Source organism: Telmatherina bonti (genome assembly GCF_933228915.1).
Source record: "Telmatherina bonti genome assembly, chromosome: 8".
Lineage (NCBI taxonomy): Eukaryota > Metazoa > Chordata > Actinopteri > Atheriniformes > Telmatherinidae > Telmatherina > Telmatherina bonti.
In genome coordinates, this window is record NC_136626.1 from 18,937,423 (window position 1) to 18,959,611 (window position 22,189).

At 37.9% G+C, this 22,189-nt stretch overlaps 4 protein-coding genes across 4 annotated transcripts; 3 read left to right on the plus strand and 1 right to left on the minus strand.

The window, feature by feature from the left end:
• Positions 1–283: 283 nt before the first annotated feature.
• dynlt2b (dynein light chain Tctex-type 2B) lies at positions 284–6,246 on the minus strand. Its single transcript, XM_079244761.1, has 5 exons — positions 6,180–6,246; positions 4,371–4,504; positions 3,936–4,005; positions 619–682; positions 284–539 (listed from the first exon to the last, which is right to left on the minus strand). The coding sequence occupies exons 1-5, from the start codon at positions 6,224–6,226 to the stop codon at positions 492–494; spliced, it is 363 nt and encodes a 120-aa protein (XP_079100887.1). The 5' UTR covers positions 6,227–6,246; the 3' UTR covers positions 284–491.
• A 2,403-nt stretch (positions 6,247–8,649) lies between these two features.
• On the plus strand, positions 8,650–9,886 carry LOC306759601 (receptor-transporting protein 3-like). The gene is made up of 2 exons (XM_079245288.1): positions 8,650–8,806; positions 9,488–9,886. Exons 1-2 carry the CDS (start codon positions 8,658–8,660, stop codon positions 9,816–9,818), a joined length of 480 nt encoding a protein of 159 aa, XP_079101414.1. The 5' UTR covers positions 8,650–8,657; the 3' UTR covers positions 9,819–9,886.
• A 1,441-nt stretch (positions 9,887–11,327) lies between these two features.
• Positions 11,328–15,250, plus strand: LOC306759860 (5-hydroxytryptamine receptor 3C-like; the record flags this gene model as incomplete). The annotated part of the gene is made up of 10 exons (XM_079245607.1): positions 11,328–11,354; positions 11,462–11,516; positions 11,647–11,810; positions 12,006–12,050; positions 12,157–12,263; positions 12,726–12,895; positions 13,128–13,321; positions 13,688–13,898; positions 14,364–14,549; positions 14,961–15,250. 10 exons carry the CDS (start codon positions 11,328–11,330, stop codon positions 15,248–15,250), a joined length of 1,449 nt encoding a protein of 482 aa, XP_079101733.1.
• Positions 15,251–17,492: 2,242 nt separating this feature from the next.
• On the plus strand, positions 17,493–20,912 carry LOC306759861 (5-hydroxytryptamine receptor 3C-like; the record flags this gene model as incomplete). The annotated part of the gene is made up of 8 exons (XM_079245608.1): positions 17,493–17,612; positions 17,727–17,741; positions 17,916–18,022; positions 18,722–18,891; positions 19,029–19,192; positions 19,327–19,537; positions 20,315–20,521; positions 20,635–20,912. The coding sequence occupies 8 exons, from the start codon at positions 17,493–17,495 to the stop codon at positions 20,910–20,912; spliced, it is 1,272 nt and encodes a 423-aa protein (XP_079101734.1).
• Positions 20,913–22,189: the final 1,277 nt, after the last annotated feature.

Below are 22,189 nucleotides of genomic sequence, written 5' to 3' on the forward strand. Positions count from 1 at the left end.
TTTCTTCTGCCGTCTTTCTTTGTTTTTACTAATATCTACTAATGCAGCAGCTTTGCATCAGAAGAAAAACTGGAAACATTGGGGGAGACATGTTTTATCTGACAAGTCTTTAAAGAGCTCACTGTGTTTTACCTTGCACAGTAAATATGAGAAAAGTTTACTTTTTACTAACTTAAGTCAGGTGGGCTTGTTTACTGATCACATTTCATGAGAAGTGGTTTGACTGGTTCAGGTAAAACCCAAATTAACCACACCATATTTTGGAGGTCTGACAAATAACCATCTTGTCAAGTAATCTCACTGAGATCCTTCATTTTAAAGTCCCACCAGCACAGATGCTATTCAGAGAAAAAGTGATGAATCTCTCTGAACGACGCAGCCATTACATCCTTGGACACTTCAGAACCGGAAAGGCTGACAGCGAGCTGTCTCCCAAATGTTCCCCTCACAAATCTTCATGAATGATTTCTCTTCCATCCACACTCCAGTCCTCAGTAGTAATAGCTTCCAAAAACAGCCGCCACACAGAACAAGCTGTCCTGTGGAGTGAAAACAGTCATTTGAAAAACTGGTCTCACAAAAGTCTGCCCACACCCTCCCATGTGGCTGGACGCTTACATTCATGAAAACATCTTCTGCATAGCTGTCTGTGTCAGCATCCCACAAACACCTGGAGGACATACTGGAAACACACAATAGAGTTTGTTTCAGACACTGCACAGTAGAAAACAACAGTTTGCCCCAACTGGTTGCCTGTCACTGTTTTTTTTTCCAGTGGTGCTAAAAGCTTTGCACTTACTTTCCCTAAACAGATCTCAAACAAAGCAACAGTAGAGATCTCATGCAGACATGTTCAGGAACTGTATTTTTACTAAACTAGATGTTAATGTTAATGTTAATAATTATGAAACACTGGGATCCATTTTCAGAGTCAGCCTTCTACTTTCTTCATCACGTTTTAGATTGAAATCTCAATTTAGCAGCAGATTTACTGACTAAAAAGCAAACAGTATTCTAGACTGTGTGGCTACAAATTCTGATGTGATGACTGAAGTGTGTAATGGATACTGTAACAAAAAACTGCCCTAATATTAACGGGAATAGTTAATCCCTCAGAAAGAATGTTTATGGAAATAATAAGAAACATACTCTGTCAGTCACTGTAAAAATCTTGCTGGGTTTCTGGGTATTTTTTTATTTATGTCTTCAGTTCAGGGTTATTGTATTTATACTGTCATAAAGAGCAAGCTGCTGCTACTATTAGGAAAAACTGTCAGATACAACATCAGGCCTAATTCAGCAACCATTCTCATGAACAAATTATTTTTTAAGTCCCATTTGCAACGAACATTTTTACAAAGATTTAAACATGGATGAATATATGAATTCTCAAGAGCAGTCTTGAGAACATTTGAGTGTTGATCAAAGTCAGCATTAATGTTGCCTTTGGATGTTTAGTTCATCCATCCATCTTCTACCGCTTATCGGGTCGCGGGGGCAGCAGCCTAAGCAGGGAAGCCCAGACTTCCGTCTCCCCAGCCACATTTGCCAACTCTATGGGGGGGATCCCGAGGCATTCCCAGGCCACCCGAGAGATATAATCTCTCCACCGTGTCCTGGTTCTCACCCAGGGTCTCCTTCTGGAGGGACATGCCCAGAACACCTCACCAGGGAGGCGTCCAGGAGGCATCCTGCCCACGCCACCTCAACTGGTCCCTCTCGATGCGGAAGAGCAGCGGCTCTACTCTGAGCCCCTCTCGGATGACCGAGCTCCTCACCCTATCTCTAAGGGAGAGCCCGGCCACCCAGAGGAAACTCATTTCAGCCGCCTGTATACGAAATCTCATTATTTCGGTCATGACCCACAGCTCATGACCACACGTGAGGGTAGGAACTTAGATCAACTGGAAAATTTAGAGCTTCGCCTTCTGGCTCAGCTCCTTCTTTACCACAACTGATCGGTGCAGAGTCCGCATTACTGCAGATGCCGCCTGTCGATCTTATGCTCCATCCTTCCCTTACTTGTGAACAAGACCCCGAAATATTTAAACTCCTCCACTTGAGGCAGGACCTCACTCCCGAACCAGAGAGGGTAATCCACCCTATTCCGGTTCAGGACCATGGTCTCAGACTTGGAGGTGGTGATTCTCATCCCTGCCACTTCACACTCAGCTGTGAATTGCTCTAGTGAGAGCTGGAGATCACAACCAGATGAAGCAAACAGGACTACGTCATCCGCAAAAAGCAGAAACCCAATTCTGAGGCCACCAAACCGGATCCCCTCAACCAGTTTGGTGCGCCTAGAAATTCTGTCCATATAAGTTATGAACCGAATCGGCGATAAAGGGCAGTCTTGGCGGAGTTCAATCCTCACTGGAAACAAATCTGACTTATTGCCGGCAATGCGAACCAAGCTCGGACACCTGTCGTACAGGGACCGGACAGCTCGCACAAGGGGGTCCGGTACCCCATATGCCCGGAGTACCCCCCACAGGAGTCCCCGGGGAACATGGTGGAATGCCTTCTCCAGGTCCACAAAGCACATGTAGACCGGTTGGGCAAACTCCCATGCCCCCTCCAGGACCCCACAGAGAGTATAGAGCTGGTCCACTGTGGACAAATACCACACCCCTCCTCCTCAATCCAAGATTTGACTATCCGATGAACCCTCCTCCCTCTAGTTCTGGGATTACCACCACGACAGGTACCAACGACCTTACGGCCAAAACAGGACCCGTCCCCCCACCCGAAGGCAGAGGGAAGCTACCACTTCGTCTACCGGGGTAAACCCCAATGTACCAGCACCAAGCCGGGGGCTAATGAAAATGCCTACACCTGCACCTCTCACCATGACCAACTCCAGAGTGGAAGAATTTCCAGCCCTTCTCAGGGGTACTGGTTCCAGAGCCCAAACTGTGCGTCGATGTGAGTCCAAATACAGTATATCTAGCCGGAACCACTCAACCTAGCGCACAAGCTCAGGCTCCTTCCCCACCAGACAGGAGGAGACATTCTTTGTCCTTTTAGCCAGTTTCTGCAGCCGAGGATCAGACCGCCAGGGTCGCCTCCTCTTGTTGCTGGCCAGCTGACATTTAACCCGACCATGTAACCCTTCCGGGCCGAGCCCGACTGACGCTCGCTCTTGTGCCCCATCCCCAGACCTGGCTCCAGAGGGGGGTCCTGGTGACCCGCATCTGGGCAGGGGAACATTCTTGCCCATGATTGTAGTCATCATAGGGGTCTTTGAGCCGCACTTAGTCTGGTCCCTCCCCTAGACAACTGTTTGACATGGGTGACCCTACCAGGGGCATAAAGCCACCGACAACATAGCTGCTATGATCTTCAGGACACACAAACCCCTCCACCACAATAAGGTGGTGGCTCAGGTAGAAGTGTTTAGTTCATTAAAATACAATAATAAAATGAAAGTAATGTTTTTTGCCTGATTTTTTTTTTATCATTGTTTGTAATAAATAACTTGATGATTTCTTCATTAAATTTTAAACGCTTTACAAAGCATGTAGTTATTTAAAAATAAATAAGAAATTGCAAATTGTGCCTTAATGTTAAAATTTACAGAGGGTTTTGCTAAAACAAAAAAAAAAAAAGAAAAAAGAAAAAACTTTTTATGTAAAACTGAAGAACAAATTTAAGGAGATATTGGATGAATGAAGCCCATTTTTATTTGTCTTTTGGCTGTATATGACCTCGACTGTTCACAACATGCACTATACACTAAATTATCCATGTATTATTCTTTATTATAGTGCTTTTATACAGAAATTACAATTTATTCTTATCTAATTACATTTTAGTGTTGAACAGTTAAATGTTTTTTATAAATACTTTGCTAGAACATAGTCCTTCTAAGACAAAAAAAGTTAAGTAAAAAATAAAAGTTGTTTCGAGTTTACCTAAGTTACATGGTAACTTACTTGACTCCTTGACCCCGTTGCTCTCCAATGACCACTTGAACGACAAGCTTATATCTGTCAAATCCTGCATCTGAGCAGAAAGAAAAACAAAGTCCATCAATTTAAAAAAAGGCAATTGGATACATTTACTATGTGATATTCAAATTTTGTATAACTGTAATTGCAAGAAATTAATGTAATTTAATTTGATATTCCACTGAAGTTAAGAATCATAAAGGGAAAAAAAGAAAAAGAAATTACGTCCTTATTCTTATCTAATCATTTTCACTATCTCTATAATTCTATAATTCTATTTCTGCATTTCTAGCCTTGAATATTGAATGCATAAGAGTCAGAAAACCTTACATTTGTATTTTATTTTCTTGGTGGTGCAAATTAGTTTGTTGTATGTTAAATTTCTTCAAATAAAGCAAAAAATGAGAAAGCATCACTTACTTTTCACTTTGTCCTTTATGCAGTCTGCCAGTGAAGAGGACAGCCTTGCCACTTCCTCTGGGTCATACTGAACTCCAGAAAGACGCTCCCTCACAATTTCCCGAATATATTCCTTTACAATAGGCACCTTAAACCTGGAACGTAGAAAAATGAGGAGCAAGAGTAGAAAATTTACCTTAAGTTTACAGATCCCAAAAATCACTATCGTCCCTCTCAACTGCATCAAAGAACATTGGAATCTTTTTAAAAAATCACTTTCATATGTTTTCATTAATGATTCAACATCTGACTAATGTAGTTCATATGCAGTAGAGTATGTACAAACAATACTTATAATTTTATAATATATATCTACACAGAGAGCTATAATGATATTTTAATGTGAACTTTTACCTGAGCTGTTGAATCTGGACCCTGAAACATTATTTTAACCAGAATCAATTGTAGGTAAGTTGCTCAAAGTGTAAACTAAAAATTTAATATAAACTGAATCCAAATCCAGGAAGGATTTAGCAACTACAGCTATTCCTTATACGGATCTACAGCTTAAGTGGACTATATCTCGTGAAAAGCTGCTACCCACAGTCAACGATAGATAAATACTTTATTCATCCCAAGGGGGGTAATTCAGGAAGAAGCCAAATGAAAGTAAATGTGAGCATATTAAATAAATCTGTAAGAGCAGAGTGGCAGTCAATTATTTAGTTCATTCTGAAACAGAAAAAAACAATGATGAGCAACAATAAAATGACTGGGCATACACAAAACACAATAGCAGTTCATATGAGAATAAATGACAATGTTTAGTGATGACAACATATATTTGTAGACAGATTAAACTTTAAATGCATAAGGATATGTCTACTGACTTGCTAAAACATAGCAAAATTGGGAAGTATATATGTAATAATAAAAAATAATGAAATATCAGCGATCCATCCATTATGTTTGTGTTTTCCAATGCAAGGTGTTTTGGGAGTTTTTGAGCCTATCCAAGGTGCTGTCCGGAGGGAGGCAGGGTACGACCTGGACAGGTCGCCAACCAGTCCATTACATAGTGGTGGAATGTTTTGCACTGGTTAAACAATCAATCAAATCTCAATCGTGTCAAGTTTAATCTGAATTGCGTAAAAACAAAACTAAAGGCAGAAAGACCCATAACTGATTAAAGGAGCAGAAGTAAAGTTCTAGTGACATGTTAGATACATGTCAGTCTGCCTGTATTTACAATATAAATGTAACTGAACGTGTTTTGATGAACAGCTAAATGAACCAACAAAAAGATAATAATCCATACTGCAAAAACTCAGCCTTAAAAAACAAGAAAAAAATATACAAAAATCAGGTAAATGTTGCTTAAAATAAGATAAATTATCTGCCAACAGAACAAGATAATTTGGCTTGTCAAGACTTCCCAAAACAAATAAAAAATACTCTTAAAACAACAGGAATTCTCTGGCATAAAACTAAGAATTATCTTACCTTTAAAAAAATAAGCATATGTGTACTCAATTTAGGATTTTTTTATCTTACTTAGATTTCAGTTTTTGCAGTATATTTGATTAATTCCACTCACATACTGTCTATAGTAAATCAGATTGCGTTAATAAAGATCGACTCTAACAATAAGTATGATCTTTAAATTAGTGGCATTATGCAATTCTGTAACAGACCAACAACTAATAGCCCGAGATTAAATTAGCACCCTACTAGCTAAAAAGCTAACATTAGCGACAAACTTGCTAAACTAGCTGGGCTCGGTTAAACCTTACGTACAAAAAACGTGTCTTCTCAGTTTGGTCAACTTACTTGTGCTGATAGTTGGGTCGTATCAAGTATGTATCTGACACTTCCATGATGTCTGATGTAAAATAAAAATGACAGGTCGCTTACAAGCGTAGTAGCATGTAGAGTTGTACCCGTTACCTTAGCAACGTATTCCCCTCGTTTCCGGTTTCCGGTTGTAGGAGTAGGTTGCTGCTGTCACTGATATATAACACATTTTCACCGAAATTATTTTCTTTATACGATTTTAATTCTGAGACATTAAATTAATCTAACACCATTCTTACCTTTATAGCTTATCTTAGAAATAAAAGATTAAGAAATAATACTCAACAATGTGTATATAAGTGCTGATAGTATCTTCATGTATTTGCTACTAGAAATAATTTACAGATTCATTGGATCAAACATATAGGCCATATTAGGCACCTGGAGCAATTCTAATGTCTTGACTGATGGGGTATACATTGTTCAGCATAAACCACAAATATAATTATCCAAAGGTCATTATAAAGACTCCATCAGCCAAAACAAACACAAATAATGATGCACTTTAATATGAGTTCAACATTTTCTTATGTTGAATTCCAAATTGATTGGAACTGTGTCAAAAACCCAGAAGGGTGAATATGTGTTCATGTTAATTGCATATTATTTAAAAAGATCAGCCAAAGGCGGAGAAAAAAAGCATTTGCATGCTATTATTGAGGCCAATAGTTGCACACGATCTGATCATAGTCATTATCAATCATATTTTTCTGCAGGCCATTGTTTGGTACAAATTACATATTGCTGTAACTGAATTGCACTAATATTACAAAGAATATGTACATGAGGTTCAATGAGTCAATTTTACTGGCTTCTGACAATAAAGCAATATTGTCTGTGAATGCCAACAAGAAACATTTTCTTCTGAGGAATGAAAGCTTTGTGTACTTTGGGGCATTATTGAACGACTTCTTTTATTTGTTTTAATCCCACCAAAAATATAAGGCATACTGGCATCATACAACAAGGAAATATACCTCTTTCAGCACTAAGAATGCTTTATTTAAAACATTGGAGCTATTGTTGAAGGAAAGGAAGACTTTATAGGGCTAATGTGGTGTCAGTTTTAAAAAAAAAAAAAACTAAACACACAGTTATTAATTATGCATCACTACCGTATATAGAAGTTAACCTCCACCCCGAATGAACAGCAAGGTCCCCTGACAATAAAATGGTATCTCTGAATGAATTACCCTTACAATGCCAACAATGCCACAAGTGTCACTGCTATTTGTTACTTTGTCCTTTTAATCAATATTCTATAGAATTAACCTGTCTCATATGCATTAGTCCAGTGGTCCTCTCAAGTTCATACTCCATCATCTGTCCTGTCTATTTGTACAGTGGAGAATTTGCCTTCTTATGAGTCTGTCAAACATCTCTTTGGGACAAATATGAATTGTTACTGATTCCACATGAATTTTGGTTAAAGCAGTATATGCAAATGAAGTTTTTGCACTTAAAACATTCACATAATCTATGGTGGTCTCATTTATTTATGCATGTAAAAAAGTGACCGATGCAGATTGAGTAAAAATGGAGCTACAACATGTTTTTAGTGACAAAAGGATGTTGGCTATCACAAGCCCAGACTATGCATAAACCACTACTCTCTCGAGCATACCAAACACTTTTGCACCTGCTTACAACCTGTAGAGCAAAAATGAAACTGATGTTTAAAGAAAATAGAAAAAAAAATAGAAATCAAAACTGAAAGAAAAAGCAACATAAATTTCGGATGTAAGTTTAGTCTGTTTTTCTTTTGGAACCGTAGTACTTGTAAAATCACCCAAACTGTTCAAAACATTTTGTTCACATTTTTTTTAATATCAAATATTAAAATCAAACAAAGCCTCTTAATTTTTCATTTAAATATCTAAGATATAACACAAAAATTGTTACCCAGTGATCTCTTTACCTCACTTCAAACATTTAATCGTTATTTTCACCTCTGAAGAACAATTCATGCCTGTACTGCATTCAGTGTCTCATTCATGTGCCAATATTTACAAGCTTTATGTTTTTGTTTGTTTCTTTGTGTTTTGTTTTTGTGGGTTGTTTTTTTTTTTTTTACCACACACACACACAATATTAGAGGCTGCATGTTGCCCGTAAAATGAATAATAACTTAAACTATATAATGATAGATAATCATAAAAATAAAAAATAAAAACATCTGAACCTGTTGGAATGCGTGACAATCAGTGCATGGCCAGTAGGTGTCATTGTTGCATTCAGTAGCTGCCCACCATGTTACTTTCATTTCTTCCAAATCTTCTGCCGAAACTTATGGAAACCCAGCGCACTCTAGTAAGTTTCGTTTTCTTAGGATTATAAGGAGCGCATCAGTCAGTCCCACCCCGCTCGGGTTCAGTTTCAGTTGTTTGTCAACAGCAGCGATCAGCTGATTTTTCTGCTGCGCATTCAGCCAACATCTCCACTGACCTTTAAAGGATGGAATCGACAAAGTGGACAACTATTTTTGAGAGTGAAACGAACAAGCTAAAACCAGAGCACTCTTGGCGTTTGGAGTTTGATGAACATATTGCGCCAAATCGTCCAAGCTATGGCTGGAGGCAGTGCGTCATTAACACATGTGCAAGGTCAGAATTTTGTATCCAGTTACAACAGCTGGTTAAACGAAGCTTAACATGTTTAGATTTTTTTTAAAAAGTGTAAATGCTTGGTTACATGATATGTGGACATTAACTTGTGTTTGTTAACATAACTGTTTTTGCACAAATGGATCCTCATATGTCTGAATGTTTTGCTGATGTAGCGTAAATAAAAAAAGACACATTAAAGTTGTTAAAGTAAATATAAGTTTATACATATATGTATATATATATATATATATATATATATATATATATATATATATATATATATATATATATATATATATATATATATATATATTTAAAAATAATAAAGACACAAGCTGTTTCCACACACTCACACGCACACAAGGACAGAGAGCAGACAACCCCCCCACACCCACACACACACACACACACACACACACATTCCCCGAAAAACATCATTCCCTGAATACTGTCTCTTTAACCGAATGCAGGTTAATAAAACAACTAAAAACATTCATTAAGTGATAAAAATTACTATATGCATATAGTGTTGTAATATTTAGCCCAATAATTGAGCCTCTGAGTAGGCAAATAAACTTTCAGACATTTTTCTTTTTAACCACATGGAAAAACAGCATTACAGCTATATTAAGGACACTGAGCTATTTACTGAAAACCATTGTTTCTGTTTTTTTCTAGGTTCAGATGTTGCAGCTGTGGGAGAGGCTGGAGTTCCAACCGGGTGATGGTGCTCTTCCACATGCGGCTGATGAATGTCAACGGTATCGTCAAGACGAGGCCCCTCTATCAGAAGTGCAAAAACTGCAGCGATGCCCCAATGGAGAAACCCAACATCGAATCTCACAGCATCGCCGTACTCATGGACAACCTGATGGAGAAAATAAGAGAAAAGTGTTACCATGAATACACTGGCCAAAGAAAGAGGCATTTTAGAAGCTATGATGGCGACAAGCCCCACGAGCCAGAACACTGTCAGGGTTGCAAGCTAGGACTCTGTAGAAGAAAGTGATCTTGTGTTACTTTTAAGTCAGCACATCATCAGCTCAAATGTGTATAAGTGTATAGATCAGCTTGAATAATCTTGAATATCAGAGATCTTACCAGCAAAGCAGGTGTTTCCTCCTGACATTCTGTTTCCTCTTACACTTTTTCCTCTGCTGGGATTTTTCATGTTTGGCTACAGGCTTTTTAAATTGTTTTTTATATTCATTGTTCACAAATTAATAAAATATAAACATGAATAAAGTGGCTACTTTCATGCCTGTACATCATTGAATAAGAAGATAATGTGCCACAGTTGTCATTAAAGTGACCTGCAAGTAAGATAAAATAAAGAATAGAAAATTGAATAATTAATCAAATAATTTTTGCGCAGTCATTTCTTCTCTTGTTTGCATTGTTGCAGATTTTTGCAAGTAAGGGGTATAAAGCTCTGCACAGTGGACTAGTGGATGGTATTGTGGCCTCAAAGAAAGGTTGCTAGTTCGAGCCTTGGCTGAGGGGAGGTTGGAACAGAGACCTTTCTGTGTGGAGTTTGCATGTCCTCCCAATCTATGCATGCACTCTGACTTCCTCCTACCATCCAAAAACATGCATGTTACATAAACTGATCAATCTAAACAGGAATGAAATTAAGTGTGAATGAACTGGTGACCTGTCCCCCCCCCCCCACTAACCTCATGATTGCTTGGATATGCCCCAGTCCCATGTGATCCTGTAGAAAATCCATGAATGGACAGTTTTTCTAATCTAGAATAAATATATGAAGTGCACAAATGGTGCAACACCTAAGCATCTAGGATCACGGCAGATAAAACAGAAAAAAAAACTTGAGTTGCATCAGTTTAAGACTCGTGCTATGAGTGCAAAACATCATAATGTGTTCTGATGAATATTTCACAATTTAAAAAAAAAACAATAAACTGAATATAATTTTAGTACAAATTAAATTTTCCTGTGTAAGTAACTGGTATGATTCGCTGGAAAGATTCGGAGAAACATGTTACATAAAACCCAAAAAGGTTGGCTGGTAGGGGTTTGGGGCTGAAACCAAAGGACGCCTGTGCCTCACGTGGCATCCACTGCCGATTTGCCTGTGACCAGCAGGTGTGACTGTGATACCAGTGTGGTCAGTCTTCAGCTGCCTGAAAGTCACATACTGAGGTACAAGTATAAACTGTGGTTTGCATTCGCCTCATGAGAAAAAAGTACAAAGAAAGCAACTGCTCTGCCTGGCCTCCCCCACATGATTTGACAGGGGTTTGTCCACATCACGCTCTGGTTACACTCTGTTTGTATATCTGGGCCGTGAGGGGTGACTTCAGTCTTGCAAGAGCTGGTGTGCCAAGTGAGTGGCAGGTATCGTCTCTCTGCCCAATACTATTATTTTACATTTGTTCTGTTCAAGAAGTACACAAAGCAATGTTCTGAAGATACTTATTCTATAATCCTTCGCCATGAGAAACTGAGAAACTTCATTTGACAACTGCAGAAATACAACAAGTTCACTTACAACATCATGGCTTTTGAGGATACTGTTGTGAAGGTAAGATGTCATCTTCTGCTATCATTATGTCATAAACGATATTCCTCAGTTGAAATTTAGCATTGGTTATGAAAATCGCTTGACATTTTGCTTTACTGAAATTCTAGGGACTTGTTCAGCCAGTGGTGTCCACACTGGTTCTGTTCATTATTTTCATGCCAGGTAAGCTTTTTACTGGGTATAATATGCATGTGAAGGCCTTCTTTTGCCAACAGGACGGCATTAGTGACAACAAGACAAGCTGCAGAGGGATCTACTGTATGCTGAATATTAATACATTAATTCTCATCAGCTCCATGCAGCCCCATAGAGATCAGGTGCTCCCAGCCAGACCAACAAAGCTTGCTGAGCGCTCTGACTCCTGTGTTTGAACTCAAGGACATACGGCCTGTCCTCAACCCCATGACATACACCAACATCAGCGTGTACTTCACTTTGTACGGGATACTTGGAGTGGTAGGTTCAGTTGTCGGTGGATGATGAAAAAAAAGATTTCAATACCTGTGCGGAATTTCTATTTAAGCTTCTAACATCTCATTTTTATACCAAGAGGAATTTGCATGTGTGGATATTATAACTCTGACAATCTGTTTATGCTCTACGTCTTTCATTCAGTGTTAAAGTTTTACACTCATTTGTTTTGTCTTGTAGGATGAAAAGGCTCAACTCCTGATCACATATATTTGGCAAAATTATGTATGTAGCTCAGTCATCCGATTCATTTTCATTTTAGAATCAGCATTACTGTGTGGTTTGTGGTGGGACTTTAGCTCTCACACTGACACTGGTTTTGTCGTTGTAGCACTGGATGAATGAGTTTATCAGTTGGGACCCGGCCCAGTGTGGTACCAACAAGATTTCTCTTCCCAAGGAGAAATTTTGGCTTCCAGATATTGTGATCAACGAGTTGTGAGTTTTATGTGTCAAAACATACACTGCACATACAGTTCAGCATGCGATCATGTGGAAACGCTTTTAGGAGACATTTTGGTGCAGAAGAAATCTTTTTAAAAAAAAAAAAAAAAAAAAAAAAAACATGAATTTGTCTGTTTTTTAAAATGTATGCTCCCATTCTTCTTCTTTGTGGTTGTTAAACCCACATGCATATTTTCCTGCAGAGAGAATTGAAAATTTTGTGCTTTAATCTGGTGTCATTCTTGGACATAATTCAATGTTGCCATTAAAAGCTTTGTAATGGCTCCGTTTTCAATTTAAATCAAGCCTAATAAAGGTTTTGTTCTTCCATAACATGTGAAACATCACATTGTAAATGCAGCCTAATTACTTTGTTATGAATTTATAAGTATTAGAAATTACATTGAGGGTGCTGATATTGTTTGCACGTTAACACATCTCACTCTGATCATACAGTATGGAAGAAAACAAAGCACCATCTGTTCCATACGTGTACTTGTACAGTGACGGTACTGTGCACGACGCTCAGCCTGTCAGAATTGTGAGCTCATGCAACCTCAATATCTACACCTTCCCATTCGACATACAACAATGCACTTTGACTTTCAACTCCTACATCTACTATGGTGAGTATAGCATCACAGCAAACAAGCACATTAACAATAACTGAATATTATTTTGTTAAACTATTAGTAGCAGTAGTTAACTGATACACCATGAAAACAATCATAAAAAATAACACAAATTCCATTCACTGTAAAGTTGTTTTTATCCTCTGCTTTGAACAAAATCTAAAAAAAAAACCACAGAAAACTCTGACTGTGTCACCTTAAAGTTGATACGGACTCCTTCCTTCAGCGCTCAGCTCTTTTGACCCTCTCCCCACAGCGATGGATATAAGGATTTTCCTTGGAAGACCCACAGCTCAAATCACAGAGCGCTCAAAGAAAGTGATGACCACAATGGGTGAATGGGAACTGCTGGACATCACCGCAAAGAAACTTGACATCAACGACACCACGTTTTTTTTCACAGACAAGCTTGTATTTAATGTAAGTTGACGGTGATCTTAATCAGTTGCAGTGAAAATGTTGTACACTGCAATCCATTCATAACAAGATTTACATGGGTGCATTTGTTATCTCGTTGTTCAAATCAAACTTTATTTATAATGCACTTTTCACTCAAAGGCAGCTCAAAGTGCTTTACATAATAAACATAACTTATGAATATATAAAACGCTCAAACACTCAGGTAAAATAAAAAACATCACAGGGAAATAACACACACTGGGTCATATTCCTTTCAATCTTAATTAGTTATTTATCTTAATAAGTTAAGCACAGAGTAAAGATACACAACTGAGTTATGCCAATAGTGTCTTACAACATAACCACATCTGACCTTTACTGTTTCAGATCAGAGTGCGGCGGCGCGCCACCATGTACGTGGTGAACCTGCTCATCCCCAGCTGCTTTCTCATCACGGTGGACCTCTTCAGCTTCCTGCTTCCTCCACAGAGTGTTGACCGATCTTCCTTCAAGATGACCCTCATCTTGGGCTACTCTGTCTTCCTGCTTATCATGAACGACTTGCTGCCTGTCACCGGAAACACCATACCTCTCATAAGTCAGTATGAAACTCGAGGAATACGACTTCTTCAAAGATTCCCATGAAAGCAAAACTTTTCTGTTATATAAAGATCTAAGAACTTTGCTCCTTTGAAGTTTAGTATTTTATTCACATATTTTTCCCTCAGCACCTTAATACTGCATGTAGATCAGTTAAGAGACTGACAAGTATAATATACTGGAGGACAATTACAAGCTGATTCAAACTGTTTTACTTTCCATTCATCTCACTTGTTTAGTTTATCAGCCTGTTTAACTTGCATAGGTACTAAACACATCATTATACTGTGTGTTCATTATAAAGAGGAAACTGTATGAAATCTCAGTCTGTCTCTACTAATCCATAAAGAGCCGTCATGCGATGAATAAATACAAGTTGATGTTAAGGTAGAATTTGGTAGGTTTTAGATGTTGATGTGTGAATACTTCACATCACAGTGGATCTCTCATCTCTTCCTGCCAGACGTGTTTTTTTCTTTGTGTCTGGCTCTGATGGTGACCAGTCTGCTGGAGACAATCCTCATCACCAATCTGCTGTGCCGTTCAGCCAACTTCTCTCCCGTCCCCCAGTGGATCAAAGTGCTTGTCCTGAAAATGTTGGGCTTTCTTGTTTGTATGCCAAAAACAACTAGAAGTCCAACACACCAAGGTATGCAGGATTTTTTATGTAGTCATTAAAAGTGTTTTACATAACTATGAAATCCGTTGCCTAAAGGCAGAAAACGCTGATGTTTGGTGTTTCCTTACAGAGTTGAGGTTGCTGTTGTCGTTTTTCTCAATGTAGTTTAATTCACTTCAGCTGGTCTTTTGCATGTGATGATTACTGTGGGGTTACATCAAGCTCATAGAGTGTGCAAAGCGCAAAAAGACCATTGTAGCTGCAGACCAACTCACTGGAAAGATTGCTGGGGTACATGTAAGACCACCAAAACCCTACCAGCATGCAGAAAAACATCAGACTGAACATTCAGAACACAAAGCTTAGGACCCCCCCACCCATCTTCTACTTTTAATATTATATCTTTTTCTACAATTCTTCTATTTATCACCTGAAAACTAGAACCACAGACCAGCTCACCGATGACAAAGAGCAAATCTGATGAGGATCCTCTGGAGAACAGGGACCCAGCTGAGGAAGACAAGGCCCTGCAAGAGCTGAAGAGCCTGAGCACGGTCCTCCAGGCCATCCGCACGGAGGTGGAGCAGCAGCAGAAAGGGACCCAAAGCTCAGAGGAGTGGATCCAGGTGGGTTTCATCATAGACCGCCTGCTGTTTGGCCTCTACATCCTCTTCATATCAGTCAGCTTTATTACCATCATCGTGTTCTGGGTGAACTCATACAATCAGTAAACAAATGATATGTGTGTGTTTGGAAGGGCTCCATTTTATTAAGCTAGTAATTCAAAGATTTGTTCAGATTTGACCAAAATGTTGTAATAACTTTAAAAGATAGTGAACCCTGCAGTCTTGGTTCCAAAATAATTATAAAAGAGATTCATTATGGAGTTTTGTTTAGCAGTAGTGATGTGATATGCTGTGCAATTTTAAATGGAGTAAACTTCTGTATTTAAAATAAAATTACTTGGAAAATTTAATTCAGCTTTTCATTGGCATTTATTTAACTGAAGCTTGTTTACTTGTGTGAATGCAACTTTGAGTGTTAAGGATGTACAGTTGTGCTCAAATGTATTCATACGCTTTCATTAAAGAAAAGGCTGAATTTAGAGCAGTCACTCAAATAGCTGGAGACTTAAAAAAGGAACAATAACTAGAAATTTGCAAAAATGCAATTTAGTAATATGAGACATTGTTTTTTCATTTAATTGAGTTGAAAAAGAAAAAAAAAAAAAAAAACTGGTCCTGGACAAATTAGAGACTTTTCTTTTGAACAGGGTGACAAAATACCTGTCAACAGGTGCAGAAGTCTGACTGAGAGGAACAGAAAACACCTGACTGTAGCAGGAACATTAAAGGATTGTTCAACAAAATATTAGTTTATTAGTGACGTAATATGTAATGAAATATATTATTTGTTTGTTTTTTTTAAAAAAATATTTCTATTGAAAGAGAATTAGAAAATAATGTCATGATTTTCATTTATTATTACTTTAGTCAATTTCAGCTTATTTTACAGGCAGCTGTTTTTTTCCTTCTTTAGTGAAGGGGTATGAATAAATATGAGCACAACTGTAGTTATTATAACCGAAACTCCGGACATCTAAAACTTCACTGCTTCTCTTTTTCCCCATGAAACACGACATAATAAGAGAGGTCAGGTTCTGGGTTTGGAAAAAAGATATCACTCCCAGCCAGCTTTCACACAGAGGGCAAAATATTATCTCAAGCGCCATTGTTGTTATGTTTGTCATTAAGACTAAGACACGCATGTTAAAAATTCAGTCCTGTTAATCTAAATTCATGTTTGACTATTTGCAGCATTTTTCTATTGAATCTTAAATCTTAACATATATATATATATATATATATATATATATATATATATGATCATTATTTTATTTAATTTGCTTCTCACTTTAATAAATAACAATAATGACAAATAAAACTTATTCATATGGCATTTTTCTAAACAAACATTATCAGTCAGTATCATAATAATCAATATCAGAAAAAACAGAAGACAGCTTCCACGTGTGTACTGCAGACCAGTAGCACTAAAACGTCTTCCTTTTCTTCCGGTTCTTGCCTTACACCTTGAAATTAGAAAAAAATGCAGTCTCGAATCTGTGTGAACAACTTTATAGGACAGTCCTCAACACGTGCACACCACTTAAACTAACAACCACTGTTGACCCATGTTAATGTTTTTAGTGCTGCCCGATGAAAGTCAAGTCGTCTAAACTTCTATTCATCCTGACCTCTCTGCTCATAAGTGGTGAGTATGACTCCTAAGAGATGCCACTTCTCATTTACTATTTATATGCATATCCTGTTTTTTTTTTTTGTTTTGTTTTTTTTGTTTTCATAAGCTCTCATAATGCTTTGCAAATCCTTCGTTTGTAGACTGGGATTGATCTGTTGAAGTAACACTCTGGAAGAGTTACAGGCAAACTGGGTTTTCTGCATGTACAATCAAGCAAAACTAATATGAGCTTGATGGAACTTTTCTCCTGATTAACAATCTGATTCTTTAGCAGTATCAATGAAAGATTTCATTAAAGGTTAGACCACCTGTCTAGTTTTGTCAACCACAATAGAGAAAAGCATGGTAAAATATTTTCACATGTTTTTTTGTTGTTTTTTTAAAGGTCCATTAAGCCTTAAATCCTATTAACACCCGCCAGGACACAAACCTAATTTCAATACAGCCTTACGAGTGTTCAGTCTCCTGGACAGCCAGAACATGCTAAGTTTTGGTCCTTCTGAAGGATGAAAATACAGATATTCCTTATTAATGCTGACACGCTTTAATTACAATGTTACTTGGTCGTGAGCATGAACACAGTTGGGGGAGTTTCATGTAGTGTTAGTGTTTGTTCATTTCACAAACAAAGCCATTGCATTTATGTTTTCTTCTTTTGTTTCTGTAGCTCCATTCAGCTCTGCTACATTGAACTGCACTCAACCCAACCCAATGTCACTACTCGGTAGTCTCCAAACAGTCTTCAACCTGAGCTCCATTCGACCAGTTGTGAATTCATCAGAAACGACTGTTGTCTTCTTGTCCTTCACCTTGTTTGGTATTTTAGGCGTGGTAAGAACTTTGTCCTGAAAGTTTTATATGTTCCAATTATACAAGCCTCAAATATATCTGTAATGATGGGTTCATTTGTTTTTTTCTTTTTCTTTTTCTTTTTGTCTTTTTCAGGACGAGAAGTCTCAGGTCTTAACAACATTTATCTGGCAAACACTAGTAAGTCCATTTTTACTATCTACTTATCGATAGCCATCACTGTCAAGTCTGAGAAATCATGCAAATATGAATAAGCATCAGCCTATATGATAAAAAATAAAAACATACAGAGTTGTTGCTGATGTTTTTGCATGTTGTGGGCAGGGATGGAAAAATGAATTCACTGTGTGGAGCTATGAAGAGTGTGGTTCAGCCTGGATTGCAGTTCCACGAAAAAATCTCTGGGTACCAGATATTGTTATCAACGAATTGTAAGTCCCACCTTATGTGTGAACTAAGTTTACCTGATACTGATACCTGATACAAAAATGTGAACTTACCAGAGGGTTTCATTACAGTAACCATCTATGTTATCCTCAACACTGCCAAGTCAGAAAAGTGTTGGTTTGTTTTTGTTTGGGCTTTTTAATCCAGCTGCACAAAAACAAACAAAAAAAAAACAAAACAAAAAAAACCCAATTGATTAAGGCACAACTAATATGTATAAACTTCTTATGCATATCACTTGCTTTTTCTGTTCCTCCCATAATTTTTAAAGTCCAAATTTAACAGTTATTAATCCTGTAAAACCCTTCCTGCATTTTAATACCACAATGGAAAACTTGGTGATTACATTTAATGCTTCTAGTTTTAATCGGTGTCAAAGAGAGCAAACATAAAACATAAGAAATACAAACCAAAAGGGTAGGTTGGATACTTGGTTAGGAGAGTTAGAGAGCAATCATTTCCACAGATTGAATCCATATCACTTGATAGAGATTAACTCCCAAAATCCTCCTAAATGTAAAAAAGAAAAGTTTTTGTCCTTTCTGCATATATTTTTAGAGATGGTTGATAACCAGAAACTTGTGCAATTGTGTAATGTCAACCAGAAAATATGTGTAATTTACATAAAAAGGTACAATGTAACCATTAACTTATTGTATTAAATATCTTTTATCCCCCTGCAGCATGGAGAAAAACACGGCTCCATTTGTCCCATACACCTATCTTTATTTTGAAGGCAATGTTTATGATGAACAACCAATCAGAGTCGTCAGCTCCTGTAGCCTTGAAATCTACTTGTTTCCATTTGATACTCAAAACTGCACATTCAGCTTCAACTCATACATACACCCTTGTAAGTAAAACATTGCATGACAATCTTTCATTTTCATCCCTCTAATAATTGCAGGAATCCAGTTTTTAATATTGTGATTTCTCAGGATATAACTAGCAGGTTTGTCTAACCCAAAATGTTGATGTTATCTCTTTCAGCCAGTGCCATACAACTGGAACTTGACAGTTTTTCAGAAAACATATTTGAGAATTCTAAAAAAGTAATGTCGACAATGGGTGAATGGGAATTGGTTGGAATTAATGCAAAGAAATCTGTCCTACCCTTGTCAGATGAAGAAACATATGATGAGATTCGCTTCTTTGTAAGATATTGCAACATTTATACTCCTCCGTTTAATCCATTCATACATGAAGATAATTGAAAGTATTATCAATAAATAAATCAGTTATGCATAAAGATTAACAATGTGCTGCAAATGTTTTAACTCTGCTACAGATCGCTGTTCGCCGCAATGCCATGTTGTATGTGGTGAACCTCCTGATCCCCAGCGGTTTCCTAATCACAGTGGATCTCTTCAGCTTTATTTTACCCCCCCAAGACATTGACAGATCCTTGTTCAAGATGACCCTCGTTCTGGGCTACACTGTCTTCCTGCTCAGCACAAATGACCTGCTGCCCATTACCGGAAACACCATACCGCTCATTAGTCAGTTGACAATAAATCTTTTTATTTGTTTTGGGTTTTGTTTGATCTCATGCCACAGCTTTGCTAGTCCATGGAACAAAACGTTATAGTGGTCTGAGAGAGTCTGAGAATATAGCTGTTCTTATGCTCAGCTTAGGTTTCCAAGATGGCAAACACACTCACCTAAAGGCTGCATGTGATCACCTAGCAGATCTACTTTCATGGTTCAGAGTAGGGTCTGCAGGATGGTATAGTGGTTAATAGCATTGCTTATCAGCAATCTGCATGGGGTTGGTGTGGTTTCCCCATGTGTGTGTGCAGCCTCCAACACTCCAGCTTCCTCTTAATGTCAAAAACACCCATATTAACTTTTTGTGTGATTTTAAATTGACCTCAGAAGTGAATGTGTACATGTCTGGAGGCCATCTTGTTTGTCGCTGTTGGCCTCATGATGAACTAGGAACTAGATGGATGGTTTGGAGTTTCCATGACACCCTGTGGATGCTCTGCTACACACACACACACACACACACACACGAAGAGAAAACAACTAGGAATATAGTTCTATCTGTCAGTTTCTAACCATGGATTTTAGCACTGTTGGATTTTTTTTGACATGTGGACCCACTATCTGGAGAAGCTGGGCTGTTTCCCAGTTTACTTCTGTTTACGCCCAGTGCAGATGAATAGCTGGCTGTTTTCTGTATTTCTTTCATTTTTAAGCATTTTTTTTCCTTGTATTATTAAATATAATACCATCTGATTGTTTTATTTTTTTTCAAACCTTTTCTTTCACAGATGTGTTCCTGTCTCTCTGCCTGGTAATGATGGTTTCCAGTCTACTGCAGACCATCTTCATTACCAACCTCCTGTGTGGCTCTGCTCACTATGACCCACCTCCCCGCTGGTTCAGAGTGTTTGTTCTACATGTTTTGGGCCGACTTGTGTGGCTTCCTCCAAAACCGAGAAAAGAAGACATAGTGATTGAAAATCCTAATGCACAAGGTAGTCTTCATACCAAGGAGTTTTGTTTTTGTTTTCTTTTCAGTCATCTGCATTCAAGTTGATATAAATCCTAAAACATTTGATCTTCTCTTGTTTTGTTTCCTGTGCAACAGAAATGAAGGATTCCTCTCTAACAGGCAAAGACAATGAGACTTCAGAGAAGCCTCTGAATGAGGAGAAGACCCTGCGGGTGCTGAGGAACCTGAGCACAGATCTCCAAGCCATCCACCTTCAGGTGGTGCAGAAGCTGAAAGGAGGTCCCAGCTCAGAGGACTGGATCCAGATTGGTGTTATAATAGACCGCCTGATGTTCCTCTTTTACATCCTCTTCCTTGTAGTTAGCTTCATCACCATCATCATTATTTGGGTGAACTCCTACCACACATCCTGATTTCATTTTGAGTCTAACCAACATGTTTTACCCACTTCACTTTTCCTTTCATGGTTTGGTGGTTAAATTCTCTCCTGTTCCAAAATGTTCACACCAATATGGACAAACCCTAGAACACTAGAGATGCTTAACACTGCATAGCTAAATAAGCAACAGCAATTTGCATTTTTCAATAATAACTGGTAAACTGCACCCTGTTTTCCATGTTACAAGTTACTTTATACATAAAATAAGGATAAGTGCATATACCATGTTTTTTTAGCAGCATCTTTACTGACACTTATAAATTCATGTAGACCTATATTATTATGGGAAGTGTGACTGAACTGTTGGAGTTCAGATGCTCCTTCACTTGGTTTTGTAGGAAAAATACTGTCATTTAAATGATCTAACGAACATGTCATCGCCTTTACAGAAAGTTTATTGTGTCTTAGTTTATTATAAACTATTGTGTGTATTAAAATGGCTGAGTAAAATAGAGCAAGGTTTAAAAACTGCTTATTAGACATTGGAGAGATTTACATGGATCAATATTGTATTTCAATGATCAGACAATAAAGCTTTACATCATGTTTTTTTTCCCATCGTGTTTGATAAAAAGAAAATTAATTAAACTCACCGAGGGTGTGTGCTTACAACATTTGAACAGGACACACAAACAGAAACTACAAACAAGCTTATTGTGTAGGTAGTTGGAAAGCTAAGGGGGGGTGGGAATGCTTGTTTGAAAATGGTTTTGTTTGGGGTGGTCTGATCCTGTCGGGTTCCTGTGCAGAGCTCTGCTTGCCAGGGGATAAGTTCTCTCTGTGGACCTGCTTGATCCTTGTGCCCATCACTGACATCACTCTGATGTCTCGGGTTTGGCACTGTCATGGCCCACTCACAAGCACATGGATGGTGGAACAGTACATCTTTGGCATTTTTAAGAAGTTTTTTAGTTTAGTTTAGTTTAGTTTAGTTTAGTTTAGTTTTTTTTTTTTGTTTTGTTGTTTTGGTTTACGTTTTTTTGTCTCCTACAGCTAATAATGCTTTTACTCTCACAGCTCACAATATTACCAAGTGTTTTGTGTCAACACAATAACAACACTTCATTCTTTTAATCACAAGATATTGACATGATTCATAGTCATGCAATAATGCAGAATAGAATAGAATAGAATAGAATAGAATAGAATAGAATAGAATAAATCAGCATCATCTTAAGTTGTTGAATGTGAAAGTTGTGTAGTTATGTAAATAATGTTTTGTTGTGTCAGGGAGATGGAAAAGTACAGAAG

What these genes read in the sequence shown, in the direction of transcription:
- dynlt2b (XM_079244761.1), bottom strand. Translation starts at nt 6,226, where the DNA reads ATGGAAGTGTCAGATACATACTTGATACGACCCAACTATCAGCACAA. An exon ending in CATAAAGGACAAAGTGAAAA is followed by an intron (nt 4,006 to 4,370) that starts GTAAGTGATGCT and finishes CTTTCTGCTCAG; the next exon opens with ATGCAGGATTTGACAGATAT. An exon ending in CAGAAGATGTTTTCATGAAT is followed by an intron (nt 540 to 618) that starts GTAAGCGTCCAG and finishes TTCACTCCACAG; the next exon opens with GACAGCTTGTTCTGTGTGGC.
- LOC306759601 (XM_079245288.1), top strand. Translation starts at nt 8,658, where the DNA reads ATGGAATCGACAAAGTGGACAACTATTTTTGAGAGTGAAACGAACAAG. An exon ending in GTCATTAACACATGTGCAAG is followed by an intron (nt 8,807 to 9,487) that starts GTCAGAATTTTG and finishes GTTTTTTTCTAG; the next exon opens with GTTCAGATGTTGCAGCTGTG.